Source organism: Portunus trituberculatus, chromosome 18 (genome assembly GCF_017591435.1).
Source record: "Portunus trituberculatus isolate SZX2019 chromosome 18, ASM1759143v1, whole genome shotgun sequence".
Classification (NCBI taxonomy): domain Eukaryota; kingdom Metazoa; phylum Arthropoda; class Malacostraca; order Decapoda; family Portunidae; genus Portunus; species Portunus trituberculatus.
The window spans coordinates 13,216,326-13,229,919 of NC_059272.1; the positions used below are offsets into that span (position 1 = coordinate 13,216,326).

Genomic DNA, 13,594 nt, shown 5'->3' on the forward strand with positions numbered 1-13,594 from the left:
CAATAAGAAAAAAATTAACATATTATGTTTACTTATGTGTTGCATGTATGTTTTAACTCGTGAAGTTAGCAAGTATTCTGGGAGTGAAAATTAATGGAATTATTTGATAGATGAATAAGTGTTGTTGAAACTAAGTGCTGTTTTGTTTTATTCTTTGCAGGACACATGGAGTCCACGCTATAGCTCAGCAGGACACACACACACACACACACACACACACACACACACACACACACACACACACACACACACACACACACACACACACACACTCTCTCTCTCTCTCTCTCTCTCTCTCTCTCTCAAAAATAAACCACACACACACACACACACACACACACACACACACACACACACACACATACACAATGAACGTGTCAACGAACGACACGCGGTGTGGCGTCCCAAGATGTCTAGGTAAGTGTATGCGTGTGTGTGTGTGTGTGTGTGTTTGTGTGTGTATTTCTTTCAAGGGAATGGTCCAGCAATGGACCGCCCTCAAAAAAAATGTTTCGGTGCCTTATCACAACAACCTACTTCTAACAGATCTTAAGAAAGGATATTTCTGGGTTTTTAGGAGTATTTTTACGATTCCATATGGCGGAGGTTTAACAAGGCTTCTGTTCTACCAAAGTGGGGGGGGGATGGGTGGGTGAAGGATACCTTTACGAACCCCACTAATCATCACCGTGGCTTTAAATTACAATCCTAATGGGAGCCCAAAGTGCTTGAAAATACGGAGATAATTCTTTCTTTTGCTAAAAGCTCGTTCTCAGAGATGAGGTTGTAAAATGTCACTCCTCTACTTTTCGTTGAGTTTATCGTTTTATCAGTAAGAATTTGTGTTGTGAGAAATTCTTGTTTTGTTGTCTTTGTAAAACGTTAGGATATAAATGAAGTTTTGCTGGTTATATGCCTTTCCTGACTGAGTCTTAGTCATCCTCTTTTAGGAATTATGGTGAAACATTAGCTGTTGCCTTAGACGTATCAAAAGCTTTTGGTAAAGTCTGGCTCAAAACTGTCCTAGTAGTACAGGTGGTGTAGACAAACATGGTAGTAACAACTGGACCCAGTACATAATATTAAACAAATACATTAAGTACAAAATAAATAGAGGCAATGATAATGATGCTTTGCCATGGGCAAAAAGCAAATGAGTGTTTGGATATACAATTGCACTGAATGAAAACTATTCATTATTTTTTCTTGCTCGTGGACCTACAACGAGTGTGAAGGATGCACACCAAAGGAGCGTTGCAGAGGCAGGCTTTTTATTGCTCTCTTGACTCTCGTGATTCAACTGAATACGTATCAAAGTACGTAGTTCATCGATAACAAAGATAAAACAATGGTGGAATCTATAGTTGGAAGTAGGGAAGCCGATTTGGATCTCTCTTTGGTTTTTTTTTTTTTTTTAAGAGAACTTAGCGGGCCTCTTTCCCCTGTGCCATCTCTCTCTCTCTCTCTCTCTCTCTCTCTCTCTCTCTCTCTCTCTCTCTCTCTCTCATTTTTTTCTAAGAAGTATGTACAGTACTTCTTCACGTTGTAGATTACTGCCTTAATAGCGGTGAAGCTGGCCATATAGTGTGACGCCGCTTTAATGGTTTATGGCTCACACCATGGTGAGAATCGCTCTGTGGTGGTATCGGTCGGTGCGTGGGCCCCTCATGGGCATGACCGCGTTGTGGTGTGGAGGAGCAGGTGGCGTAGGCGCGGGTGACGCAGCAGACTCCTTCCTCCTCAGTTTCACCAGGGTGTCTCGGTGTCTGTCAGACAGCCTGGGCAGACTCAGGGTGGTCAGGGCGTGGTCTAAGTTGGTGAAGGCAGGGTCGAGAATGACCCTACACGCCCTCTTTTGTTTATTCTCCAGTTGCTGCTGTTGAGTAGAGCTGAGAGAGGAGGAACACGCTGGGAAGGCATACATGAGACTGAGGAGGATGAAGGTAAGATTCATCCCCCCTTTACTCGTCTGCCGGTGTCCCCAGGGACTTGAGTCTGCGCAGTATGTGAAGTCTGTAGACCTCACTGTGGTGGTGACATGCTGCTTCCATGTCAGCTGGTCGTCCACCGTGTCATCGAGAAGCTTGGCCAACCGGACCACTTGGAGGCAATGAGGGCCGAAAGTGAGGTACAGACATGCATCACCACAATCTTGCTATGATTGATTGTCATCCTGCTCTCCTCAGTCCACGCCTGTAGCTGCTCCAGCGTTGTCTGCAGTGTTGAGTAGTCTGGGTCTTTGTTGTCAACTGGTATTCATACGGCGCAGTCGTCCACGTACTTCCAGCATTGAGGGGTTTTGGTCAGTGCGTCATTAATCATTAGTAGGAAATACAGCGGACCCATCTTGATGCCCTGGAAAACTCCACATGTCAGCTGTTGGGAAGAGGATGTGTAGTTCTGATGGCGTACAGCTTGTCGCCTCCATGTGAGGAAGTCGGCAAGCCACGCTATTAGGTGAGAAGGGAGACCCAGACTGATTGATGGCTTTGTTGATAACAACAGTGTGATCAACAATATCAAAAGCTTTCCTAAAGTCCACAAAAGCAACTGCTAGAGAGGTGTTTCATTTGTCCAGGTGACTGTGGATGAATTCAAGGACGCTGATCATGTAGTGACATTGCCAAACTGTTGGATGTCTAAAGAGTTTCAAATTTTGTTGTACGCCAAGTCGAATACAAAGTCTTCACAAATGAGGCTAGGGATGGGTGTGATAGCGACTGGCTTGAGGTCATTGAGTGACTGTGGACTGGGAGTTCTAGGGATGGGTGCAACAGATATTTTCCAGTCCACGGTGCACAAGGATTGAGAGAGATGCATTTATTATTGAACAAAGAGGAAGGCTAATTCTGGAGCAAACTCTTTATAAATCTTAAAGGGAAGATCTGTATGTGTGTGTGTGTGTGTGTGTTTTTCACTGTTTGATCTGCTGCAGTCTCTAACGAGACAGCCAGACGTTACCCTACGGAACGAGCTCAGAGCTAATTATTTTCGATCTTCGGATAGGCCTGAGACCAGGCACACACCACACACCGGAACAACAAGGTCACAACTCCTCGATTTACATTCCGTACCTACTCACTGCTAGGTGAACAGGGGCTACACGTAAAAGGAGACACACCCAAATATCTCCACCCGGCCGGAGAATCGAACCCCGGTCCTCTGGCTTGAGAAGCCAGCGCTCTAACCACTGAGCTACCGGGCTGTGTGTGTGTGTGTGTGTGTGTGTGTGTGTGTGTGTGTGTGTGCGCGTGTGTGTGTATGGGTGGCTAGCAAACGAATGTATGGGTGAGAGGATGGACCCTTTAGACAGTGTGTGGATGGATGGAAGTGGGTGGATGGGCTAATGGAGGTGCGTGGGGGATAAATGAAGGTGGATGGGCGGGCAACAGAGTATAGGAGCCAAGACGAACGATTTCTACGCTTCACTGTCTTTACATCAATGCATACTAAGGTTCATATTTTGAAACACTTGTGCGCTACACGTAAACTATTTTGAAAAAAAATAATAAATAAATAAATAAAAAAAAAAAAAAAAAAAAATATATATATATATATATATATATATATATATATATATATATATATATATATATATATATATATATATATATATATATATATATACACAGTAGAAGTTACATAGGTTTTAAGGATGTTTTCATGATTGTAGTAACAGATTAACAAGATTCCTATACTGCATTGTAAGAAAAGAACTCATCTGATAATTTTTGTGGCCTTTGAAAATAGTCGTGGTGAGAAAGTAAAGCGTTTCAGAATATGTGCAAGTCTTACGTGAGCGCCCCTACCAGGACACACCCCTGTCTCACAACACTCACCCTCTCTCTTCCTCACATGTACAAACCAAGTCACACGTGACCGCCCTTACCAACACAAAGCCCTGCCTCACACCACTCGCCCTCTCCCTTCCTTTGATTCCCCCTCGTCAATACCGAGGCAGAGATGCTGTAGTGAGATGCCAGCAGTAGTCACGCTCCTCGGCTGGGGTGACGGGAAGATAAACCATTACTCCTGTTTGGGGCAGAATTTTGAAACGCTTTGTGCCCTCATAAGAACGCCCACAGAGACAATTAATATGATTATCATGCTTTTTTTTTCTAAGCAATGATACAGCATTGTTAGGGTATCAATAAGTATTATGAAAACACCCATGAGAACTTTGATAGATTCAATGACATTCTGTTGTAATTTGTCACAATACGACTCCGAAACTATAAAGAAACCAGCCATGTGTCGAGTAACTTGCAATGTTCGCTTCCACTGAGCTTCGTATTTTCTCTCTTTATTTTCATGTTCTCTCAAAAGTAGCAGATTATCGTCACACCAGAAGGCTCAGAATTGAAAGCAATACTCCCAGCATGTGACTTGAATGAGTGCGGTACGTTATTTCACTGTTGCCTTGCTCCACAGCAGTCCACTTACTCCCACCTTTACTCGGGCCACCACATTAGTAGTACAATAGTTAATAGTACAATAGTTGGGTTTGAGTTATATGAAAGAGGAATATGAAAACACTAATAAAGCAAAAGTAATCTGAATATTTTTTTTCTTATTTCTCTATTTTTTACTCTTTAATTAGCTGTTGTCATGAAGTTGTTAATGAGCCGGCATATTTTCTTCACTTTTTTATTCAAATACTTATGTCAAAGGTACGTACTACGTAGAGAGAGAGAGAGAGAGAGAGAGAGAGAGAGAGAAACATCATTTCAATTTCAAGGTCAGGGCCTATAGGCTACATATTTACACTGTGTAGCCTGAAAGTGTACAGGACCCTTGGGTATCCCTGTACCTCATACTGACAAGATCCATTGTTTTCTTTCTTTTTTTTTTTTGATAACTTACTTGTAGCAGATCCTTTTCTTTTTGTTTTTTTCTTTTCGACACCATGGGTGGGGGAGGGATGGCTGAATAAATGAGTAAGTTTTGGGCATTTGCCTCGTTATCATCAGCGCCTTTCTCTCTCTCTCTCTCTCTCTCTCTCTCTCTCTCTCTCTCTCTCTTCCCGAGCTGCCTTCCCTCTTCTTTTTACTGGATTAAGATTCCATGGCTTCCATGTTTCTTAAATTATTGTTCGACGAAGCTGATTTCCTCCTTCCTCTCTTCCTGTCTGCTCGCTAAACGCCATACATATACATACGCACATACGATACCGCAGAACATGTCACACATCCCTCCCTCCACACGCCCTATTTATGTGGTTGATAGGGATTGTTGGGGCGGGTGTTAATCGAAACAAACCAATTGTCTTGCCCTCCTCACATGCTACTGGACTGAATGCTTGTCATGGTCTCTGATTGGCTTGGCTTGCCACTCTGACTTAGGCAAAAAGTCAGAGCTCCTCGGCAGCCTGTAAAAAGAGAGAGAGAGAGAGAGAGAGAGAGAGAGAGAGAGAGAGAGAGAGAGAGAGAGAGAGAGAGAGAGAGAGAGAGAGAGACGTGCAGGTCAGCAGGCCAATCCTATAAGACGTCGCTTCGGGAATACTCTCGGTTCTCTCTATGGCCAGTTCGGGCCTGCATATAACGAGCTTGAAGCCGGAGAACGGTCCATAGTGAGACAGCGTGTGTAAGGACAGGTCAAATGAAGGTATCGGCAAGGTTGCACTTCCCAGCTCATATGCCCTTTTAAGATAGCGAGAAACTTTTATATAGAAAACATGCTTTGATTTATACCTTAATGATAATGTAGAACAAAAGTTAGAATGATTTCGGAAATGATTTCGGAAATACACCGCCATATAGAAACACACACACACACACACACACACACACACACACACACACAGATTGAGAGAGAGAGAGAGAGAGAGAGAGAGAGGTTAAAGAGACGGAGTGAGGTTGGAGAAAGCCGGTGATCTACGTTTGCATGGAGATGTGGAAATAGTTGGGGTAATCCCGGTGAAACCAAGGGCCACACCTAACTCCCAGTTACACTTCGCTGAGTATAGTAACTTCTTTTCAGCATTAAGATGACAATTTCATGGAGATAACATCACATCACACTCACATTTCCCTCTCCCCAGGAATGACTGCACCAGTTGACTTGCTGCCGCTTATTCCTGAACACTGGCTGGGTTATCCCGAGCCATCCACGCTCACCCACGCCGGCCTCGGGAGTCTCTTCCTTATCATCACTCCAGTTGCATGTATCGGCAACATGGCCATCATATTCCTCTACTGCAGGTAAACCATTTGCCTCCACAATGAAAAGATAAAGACCTTTAAGTGTGTTAGAGAGAGAGAGAGAGAGAGAGAGAGAGAGAGAGAGAGAGAGAGAGAGAGAGAGAGAGAGAGAGAGTCCTCAAAATTTCACCAGAACAATCTTCATTACGTGCTCTACATACAGAGACGGATCTGTCATGAAAGCAACAATCAGAGAAATTTGGATGGCAAGTTGCCATACGTATCCGGTTCAAACACTAAGCAGATTTGTAGTGGCACAGCCTTGACGGATCTAATGCGGTAATTAAGTGACAGTGACAGGAACAAACCAAATGGCTGGGGTGGAAAAAAGTGAAGAATTTTAGGCTAATGTTCATGATGATCAGAATTGTAGATAGGCGCTATATACATTGATTGCTCCAGGACATTGGTTTTCAACCTTTTTACTACCACGCTCCTTTGCATCAATGAACACAGTCCCCTCCCATATTATAAAGAAAAATGAAAAATATTTTTTGTCTTTTTGCTGATTATGACTTAATCATATTATTAGTGAGATACTTGACAATGCTTCTTAGCTATTAGATCTTGAATGGGTGGTTAAATGCCAGTGAGTGCACAAAGTAGGTCTCCTTCCACGTTCGGCCTGTTTCTGTACTTAGTCTTAATTGAAAGCAACAAGCGTGGAAAATACACCTTCATAAAGATACGTGGATCCGAACATATAGTTAAAAATCCGAAGAGCCTCTCGTGAAGAGAATGGTAAATATAATTAGAAAAATTCCTGCTTTTTTCCAAGAGTTCATGACACCCTTGAAAATTACTGACTCCACCTTAGGGGGACGTTTCTCCCAAATTAAGAACCACTGCTGTAGTCCATGTAAAATGGCAAAATTAAAAGCTTTGTTTCCAAAATTGGTCAGTAAAAGCTGGTGGTGAACAACGAAATCTCCAATAATGGAAATTCAACAAGGAGGAAATAGATGAGAATATGTTCCACTTCGTAAGTCGAAGAATTTAACACAGTCGTAGGTGTTAGGTGAGAGAGAAGCAGGACATTTTTTTTTTTCTGTCTCTTTCGTCCTTAAAAAAATAATGAAACAGATAAATTTCAAAGTACATATTAGTTTCGAACTAATGTAAAATATGAAAGCCTAACTAGTACGAATACCGACCTACGAAAATACACTTGTTAAATGGCTCCATTACTCAATCGTTAGTATCAGCGGCGGAGTATCACAAGTGTTCGTTTTCTGGTTATTTTCCAGTCCACATTCTTTATGATGAGAATAGATTAACTATCTTAAATGAAATAAATAATAAAATCGTCATATTTCGTATGATTGTCAAAATTTAGAGTCGTGCATTAGAAGAATCATGGAAAGCTGAGCCAGTATAACACTCCTGTGGTATCCATGTTTCACTAACAATAAAAGAAAAATTGATTGACAAGTGTGAAGGGACAGCATGAAGACCAGCCACCATGTCTGTTTTCAAGATGTACAAGGATTATTTAAACGACTTGAAGCAATGTTAGGTAAACATATCTAAAACTAAGTAACTATCCTCAAGTCACTCAATCTTAACAACACCCAAGAATATAGCATAGTTGAGAGATCTTCATGCAATTCATGTAATTTAGTGAATAACGTGTAGAAATGATGAGAGAGAGAGAGAGAGAGAGAGAGAGAGAGAGAGATGCGGGGCAGAGTGGCATTGAGTACTGCGCACGCGTCTTAGTAATCGATTCTAAAACGCCATCTCGGAAAAGCCACAAGTGTTGGTTACGCGAGCATTTTTTTTCCTCACAGTCAGTTTGTTTCCTTCAGCAGACCACGGTTTTCATTTGTTGCGGTTCAATGATTGGTACTGTCTTGTAGAGAAAACTTACATAATAGTATAAGCATTTGATTAAATCCTGAATGTCGTAGAGGAGTCAAGCGTTCTATTTTTCCTCTCTCTCTCTCTCTCTCTCTCTCTCTCTCTCTCTCTCTCTCTCTCTCTCTCTCTCTCGTGTTACGCCTTGAAGTAACAATCAAAGGGATCTCTCTCTCTCTCTCTCTCTCTCTCTCTCTCTCTCTCAGTGGATGCGGTCTTTTGTTCCATTGTCCCACTCTTCTTATTTATTTTCACAAGTTCCAAATATTTAACCGTTTCGTTGCTTCACTGTCTCGGGATGGCACCGGCGCGTCACCCTTCCCCTACCCGCACCACACTGAGAGACCCACAAAGACTGTAAGCCAGAGTACTTTTCTTAAAACCAAAGGCAAGAGAGATCTAGCTCCCATTTCGAAATGCCATCTGTTTTGTGACCCCGAGTACAATATACGAGTACGTGTTCTCTCTTAATCAATCTTGATGTCGTTTGGAATTTTTTTTATTGTTTTATGAAGGGATCATCCAGTTTCTCGAACTTCATTATCTGCTTTCATAGGAACTGAAAAGAGATTTAGTAAAGATCTCTCTCTCTCTCTCTCTCTCTCTCTCTCTCTCTCTCTCTCTCTCTCTCTCTCTCTCTCTCTCTCTCTCTCTCTCAGGTATTGTTTTTTGTAATTGGATTTTTGTGTATTTATAGAAGTTCTGCTGCGTCACCGAAAGAAGACACTATAGTGAATGAGGGGCCATGCTGTGTGTGTGTGTGTGTGTGTGTGTGTGTGTGTCAGTAGAGGCTGATTTGGAGACTGTTGGCGGAAGGTTGCCGCGTCATCACGGAGGCTGCTGCCAGTGCCGCCAATCAGCCACAATCTCACTCTGATAACGCATGACACTTATCAAATCCAAGATGGAAACTTCTACTTGATAGAAATTATAATAAAAATCAGTCTGGAAAGCTATTGACTGGAAAGGGAACATTGAATTTAATACGCAAGAAAACCCCAGTGATATGCAATTTAAAAGACATTTTGAAAATTTATTAAACCAAGAAAGCTCACACAGTAGCGTTAATAGTGATGTTAGTACTGGTTTTGGACGATCCATTTACAAGTGACGAGTTAACGATGGCCACCAAATGTATGAATGTAAACAGGAGCTATTGTGGTGTATGTCGTGGTATATTCAGGGTGCTACCTGTGTCATGATTTATATATTTTTTAACCTTGTTTAATGTGGTATTTACAAGAGCATCTTATCCGCAATCTTGGTGCTATAGTAAACTTATAGTCTTATTTAAATCAGGATATAAAATGGTATGCGGAAATCACAAAGGAATAAATACAATGGACACGCAATGACTTAATCATATTATTAGTGATATTAAACAGATTAAAACTGTGGTGTGATATTGATAACTGTCAAGCTGGAGGAAAAATACAACAACAGAGGATGCATTGAGCAAATAATATCGTTAAGAATGTTATACGACTATGCTATCCATAAGAAGCAAACCCTTGTGTTATTCATCGATTCTAATAAAGCATACGATAGAGTGACTCGAGATAAACTGTTAGAGCTATGAAGAGAGAGGGAGAGAGGATGTGGAAAAGTGATGCTACAAGCCGTCAAAATCATGTACTAATGCACAAAGAACGTAATAAGATCTGCTGTGATAGATTCTACTGTCGGTTGTTCGCCAGGGATATCCCTCTAGTTGTTTACTTTTTGTTATATAGGTATATTGACTTTATGGTACGGGTCTTGAAGAGAGCAACTTTGACGGATGGTTTTCTAGACAGCGTACATATTTGGTTATTAATAGATGACGCTGTAGTACTAGCAAAATCAAGACTAATGTGTTTGGGAAAACTTGGTATTATTAATGAATATTGTAGGAAAAGTGTCATGTTAATTAATGAGAAAAAAACTAAATTCTTTGTAATTAATGGTGAAGAGCAATACAAGCAGTGTCTGACGAGCGGTGGGATGCTGGAGATGACTTACGGATATGCATACCTGGGTGCGTGGTTCACTGACTCCGCTCGGATGAAAAGTGACATGTTGCTGCACGAAACAATGATCAAAGCGATAGTGAACAAGTTTTCAACGTTTTGCGCAAGCAGTACTTGATGCCTTTCACTTATAAGAGGAAAGTATTCGATGCTGCTGTAATGAGTGTTTTCTTGTATGACCCGGAGTCATGGATTTCGAATAAGACAGAATCAATACAGAAGCAATAGAACAAACTCATTAAATGTTTGCTAGGAGTTAGGAGAAACACGAGTGTTAATCCGTGTATGTTAAAAGAAGGTATCTCTCCTTTAAAAGAATTTATTAACCGAGAATAGAAAAAGGTTTATCTTGGCACAAAGAGATCAAGGTAATAGAGACATACCCTTTGAATTTATGTACGATATTTGTAGAGAAGCAAATACACCTGGTTACTGGTGTATGCAGCAGTGTTAAGCAACAGAAAGGTGGTGCTTGGCAAAATAGAGAGACTTGTTCGGGGAAAGGTAACTGGGTATCATGGTGACATGTAGGCAACTTTAAACCACTCCACAAATGGCAAAGTTTCAAGGCGGCATATGATAGGATTCGAACCAACGGATGAACGTCTGCCTGATGCCACGCTCACCTCCTTATCCACTAGACTACGCCAAATTCACCAAAACTAAAGAAATGTTCTATATTTTATGCAATTATTTTAGTTGTGATTTCTATTTCATAATTTTCTGTGATATGTGTTCTCTATATTTTATGCGTTTGTGTTGATTTGGTATTATTATTTTGTATTATGTTAGTTTTCTATGTTAATGTTTTATATGTAACTCATGGCTTTTATAGTTTTATGGGTTCTATACGTTCTTTAACATTTTTATAGCTTTATTGATTTTATTGAAATTGAAAAATTGATATTTATTTTTTTTTTAGTTTTTTTATGTATTGGCATCGCTTAAACTATAATTGTAATTGTCTTACCTTTGTGTAATTGTTTAATTTGCGTTACACCAATACCCATTTATATGATGTTTTTTTTCTTTTTTTATCATTTAATTTGGGCAGAATGTGAAGTGAGTTAATTTGATGTAGGCTACTATTTGTCAACCTTTGATTTTGCCAATAAACTACTATTATTACTACTACTGTGTGTGTGTGTGTGTGTGTGTGTGTGTGTGTGTGTGTGTGTGTGTGTGTGTGTGTGTGTGTGTGTGTGTGCGCGCGCGCGCACATATACACACTCAGACGCATACACATAGCGTGGCCCCTCATTCACTATAGTTTCTTCTTTCGGTGACGCAGCAGAAATTCTATGACAAAAATCCAATTACAAAAAAACAATACCAGAACACGAAAGCTATTAATTTCTCACACTACCTCCTCCTCTTCCTTCTCCTTGTCTTCTCTACTTGCCGCTTTTCATCTTCCGTTCTGCATCTCATCATAGTCTCTCCAGTGGTAAGTCTTCTGCTTATGTTTGTGTATGTGTGTGTGTGTGTGTGTTTCGTCAGGTGCCGCCGTCTGCAGAGTTCGTCCAATCTGTTGGTGATGAATCTGGCGATGGCTGATCTCCTCATGATGTCCAAAGCACCCATCTTCATCGTCAACTCTTTCGCTCAGCGCCCCTTCACCGGCCGTTTAGGTAAGTCTCAGTCTCTCTCTCTGTCTCTCTCTCTCTCTCTCTCTCTCTCTCTCTCTCTCTCTCTCTCTCTCTCTCTCTCTCTCTCTCTCTCTGTCTCTGTCTCTCTCTCTGTCTCTGTCTCTCTCTCTCTCTCTCTCTCTCTCTCTCTCTCTCTCTCTCTCTCTCTCTGTCTCTGTCTCTGTCTCTCTGTCTCTGTCTCTCTCTCTCTCTCTCTCTCTCTCTCTCTCTCTCTCTCTCTCTCTCTCTCTCTCTCTCTCTCTCTCTCTCTCTCTCTCTCTCTCTCTCTCTCTCTCTCTCTCTCTCTCTCTCTCTCTCTCTCTCTCTCTCTCTCTCTCTCTCTCTCTCTCTCTCTCTCTCTCTCTCTCTCTCTCTCTCTCTCTCTCTCTCTCTCTCTCTCTCTCTCTCTCTCTCTCTCTCTCTCTCTCTCTCTCTCTCTCTCTCTCTCTCTCTCTCTCTCTCTCTCTCTCTCTCTCTCTCTCTCTCTCTCTCTCTCTCTCTCTCTCTCTCTCTCTCTCTCTCTCTCTCTCTCTCTCTCTCTCTCTCTCTCTCTCTCTCTCTCTCTCTCTCTCTCTCTCTCTCTCTCTCTCTCTCTCTCTCTCTCTCTCTCTCTCTCTCTCTCTCTCTCTCTCTCTCTCTCTCTCTCTCTCTCTCTCTCTCTCTCTCTCTCTCTCTCTCTCTCTCTCTCTCTCTCTCTCTCTCTCTCTCTCTCTCTCTCTCTCTCTCTCTCTCTCTCTCTCTCTCTCTCTCTCTCTCTCTCTCTCTCTCTCTCTCTCTCTCTCTCTCTCTCTCTCTCTCTCTCTCTCTCTCTCTCTCTCTCTCTCTCTCTCTCTCTCTCTCTCTCTCTCTCTCTCTCTCTCTCTCTCTCTCTCTCTCTCTCTCTCTCTCTCTCTCTCTCTCTCTCTCTCTCTCTCTCTCTCTCTCTCTCTCTCTCTCTCTCTCTCTCTCTCTCTCTCTCTCTCTCTCTCTCTCTCTCTCTCTCTCTCTCTCTCTCTCTCTCTCTCTCTCTCTCTCTCTCTCTCTCTCTCTCTCTCTCTCTCTCTCTCTCTCTCTCTCTCTCTCTCTCTCTCTCTCTCTCTCTCTCTCTCTCTCTCTCTCTCTCTCTCTCTCTCTCTCTCTCTCTCTCTCTCTCTCTCTCTCTCTCTCTCTCTCTCTCTCTCTCTCTCTCTCTCTCTCTCTCTCTCTCTCTCTCTCTCTCTCTCTCTCTCTCTCTCTCTCTCTCTCTCTCTCTCTCTCTCTCTCTCTCTCTCTCTCTCTCTCTCTCTCTCTCTCTCTCTCTCTCTCTCTCTCTCTCTCTCTCTCTCTCTCTCTCTCTCTCTCTCTCTCTCTCTCTCTCTCTCTCTCTCTCTCTCTCTCTCTCTCTCTCTCTCTCTCTCTCTCTCTCTCTCTCTCTCTCTCTCTCTCTCTCTCTCTCTCTCTCTCTCTCTCTCTCTCTCTCTCTCTCTCTCTCTCTCTCTCTCTCTCTCTCTCTCTCTCTCTCTCTCTCTCTCTCTCTCTCTCTCTCTCTCTCTCTCTCTCTCTCTCTCTCTCTCTCTCTCTCTCTCTCTCTCTCTCTCTCTCTCTCTCTCTCTCTCTCTCTCTCTCTCTCTCTCTCTCTCTCTCTCTCTCTCTCTCTCTCTCTCTCTCTCTCTCTCTCTCTCTCTCTCTCTCTCTCTCTCTCTCTCTCTCTCTCTCTCTCTCTCTCTCTCTCTCTCTCTCTCTCTCTCTCTCTCTCTCTCTCTCTCTCTCTCTCTCTCTCTCTCTCTCTCTCTCTCTCTCTCTCTCTCTCTCTCTCTCTCTCTCTGTGTGTGTGTGTGTGTGTAGCTCTCTTTCCAGTGGTGGCACCAAGGAGGGGTGGGCTTAGGGAGGCTTGATCACCTCCAATAATGAGCCAAACCCTTCCTCAGCCCCCCAGTATTGC

The 13,594-nt window shown here is 42.4% G+C and overlaps 1 protein-coding gene and 1 non-coding gene across 4 annotated transcripts in view; one reads left to right on the forward strand and one right to left on the reverse strand.

The window, feature by feature from the left end:
* LOC123505448 (opsin, ultraviolet-sensitive-like) overlaps positions 1-13,594 on the forward strand; it is a 163,272-nt gene that overhangs the window by 9,827 nt on the left and 139,851 nt on the right. For all 3 annotated transcript variants that reach the window (XR_006675136.1, XR_006675137.1, XM_045256738.1), the window contains exons 2-4: positions 161-417; positions 6,041-6,200; positions 11,567-11,697. Coding sequence is in view for 1 of the 3 variants with exons in the window: in XM_045256738.1 (XP_045112673.1) it covers positions 369-417; positions 6,041-6,200; positions 11,567-11,697 (340 nt within the window). In the remaining 2 variants the exon portion in view is untranslated. The remainder of the gene's footprint in view (positions 1-160; positions 418-6,040; positions 6,201-11,566; positions 11,698-13,594) is intronic.
* Positions 3,132-3,205, reverse strand: Trnae-cuc. The gene has a single exon. It is a non-coding gene; the product is annotated as a tRNA-Glu (tRNA).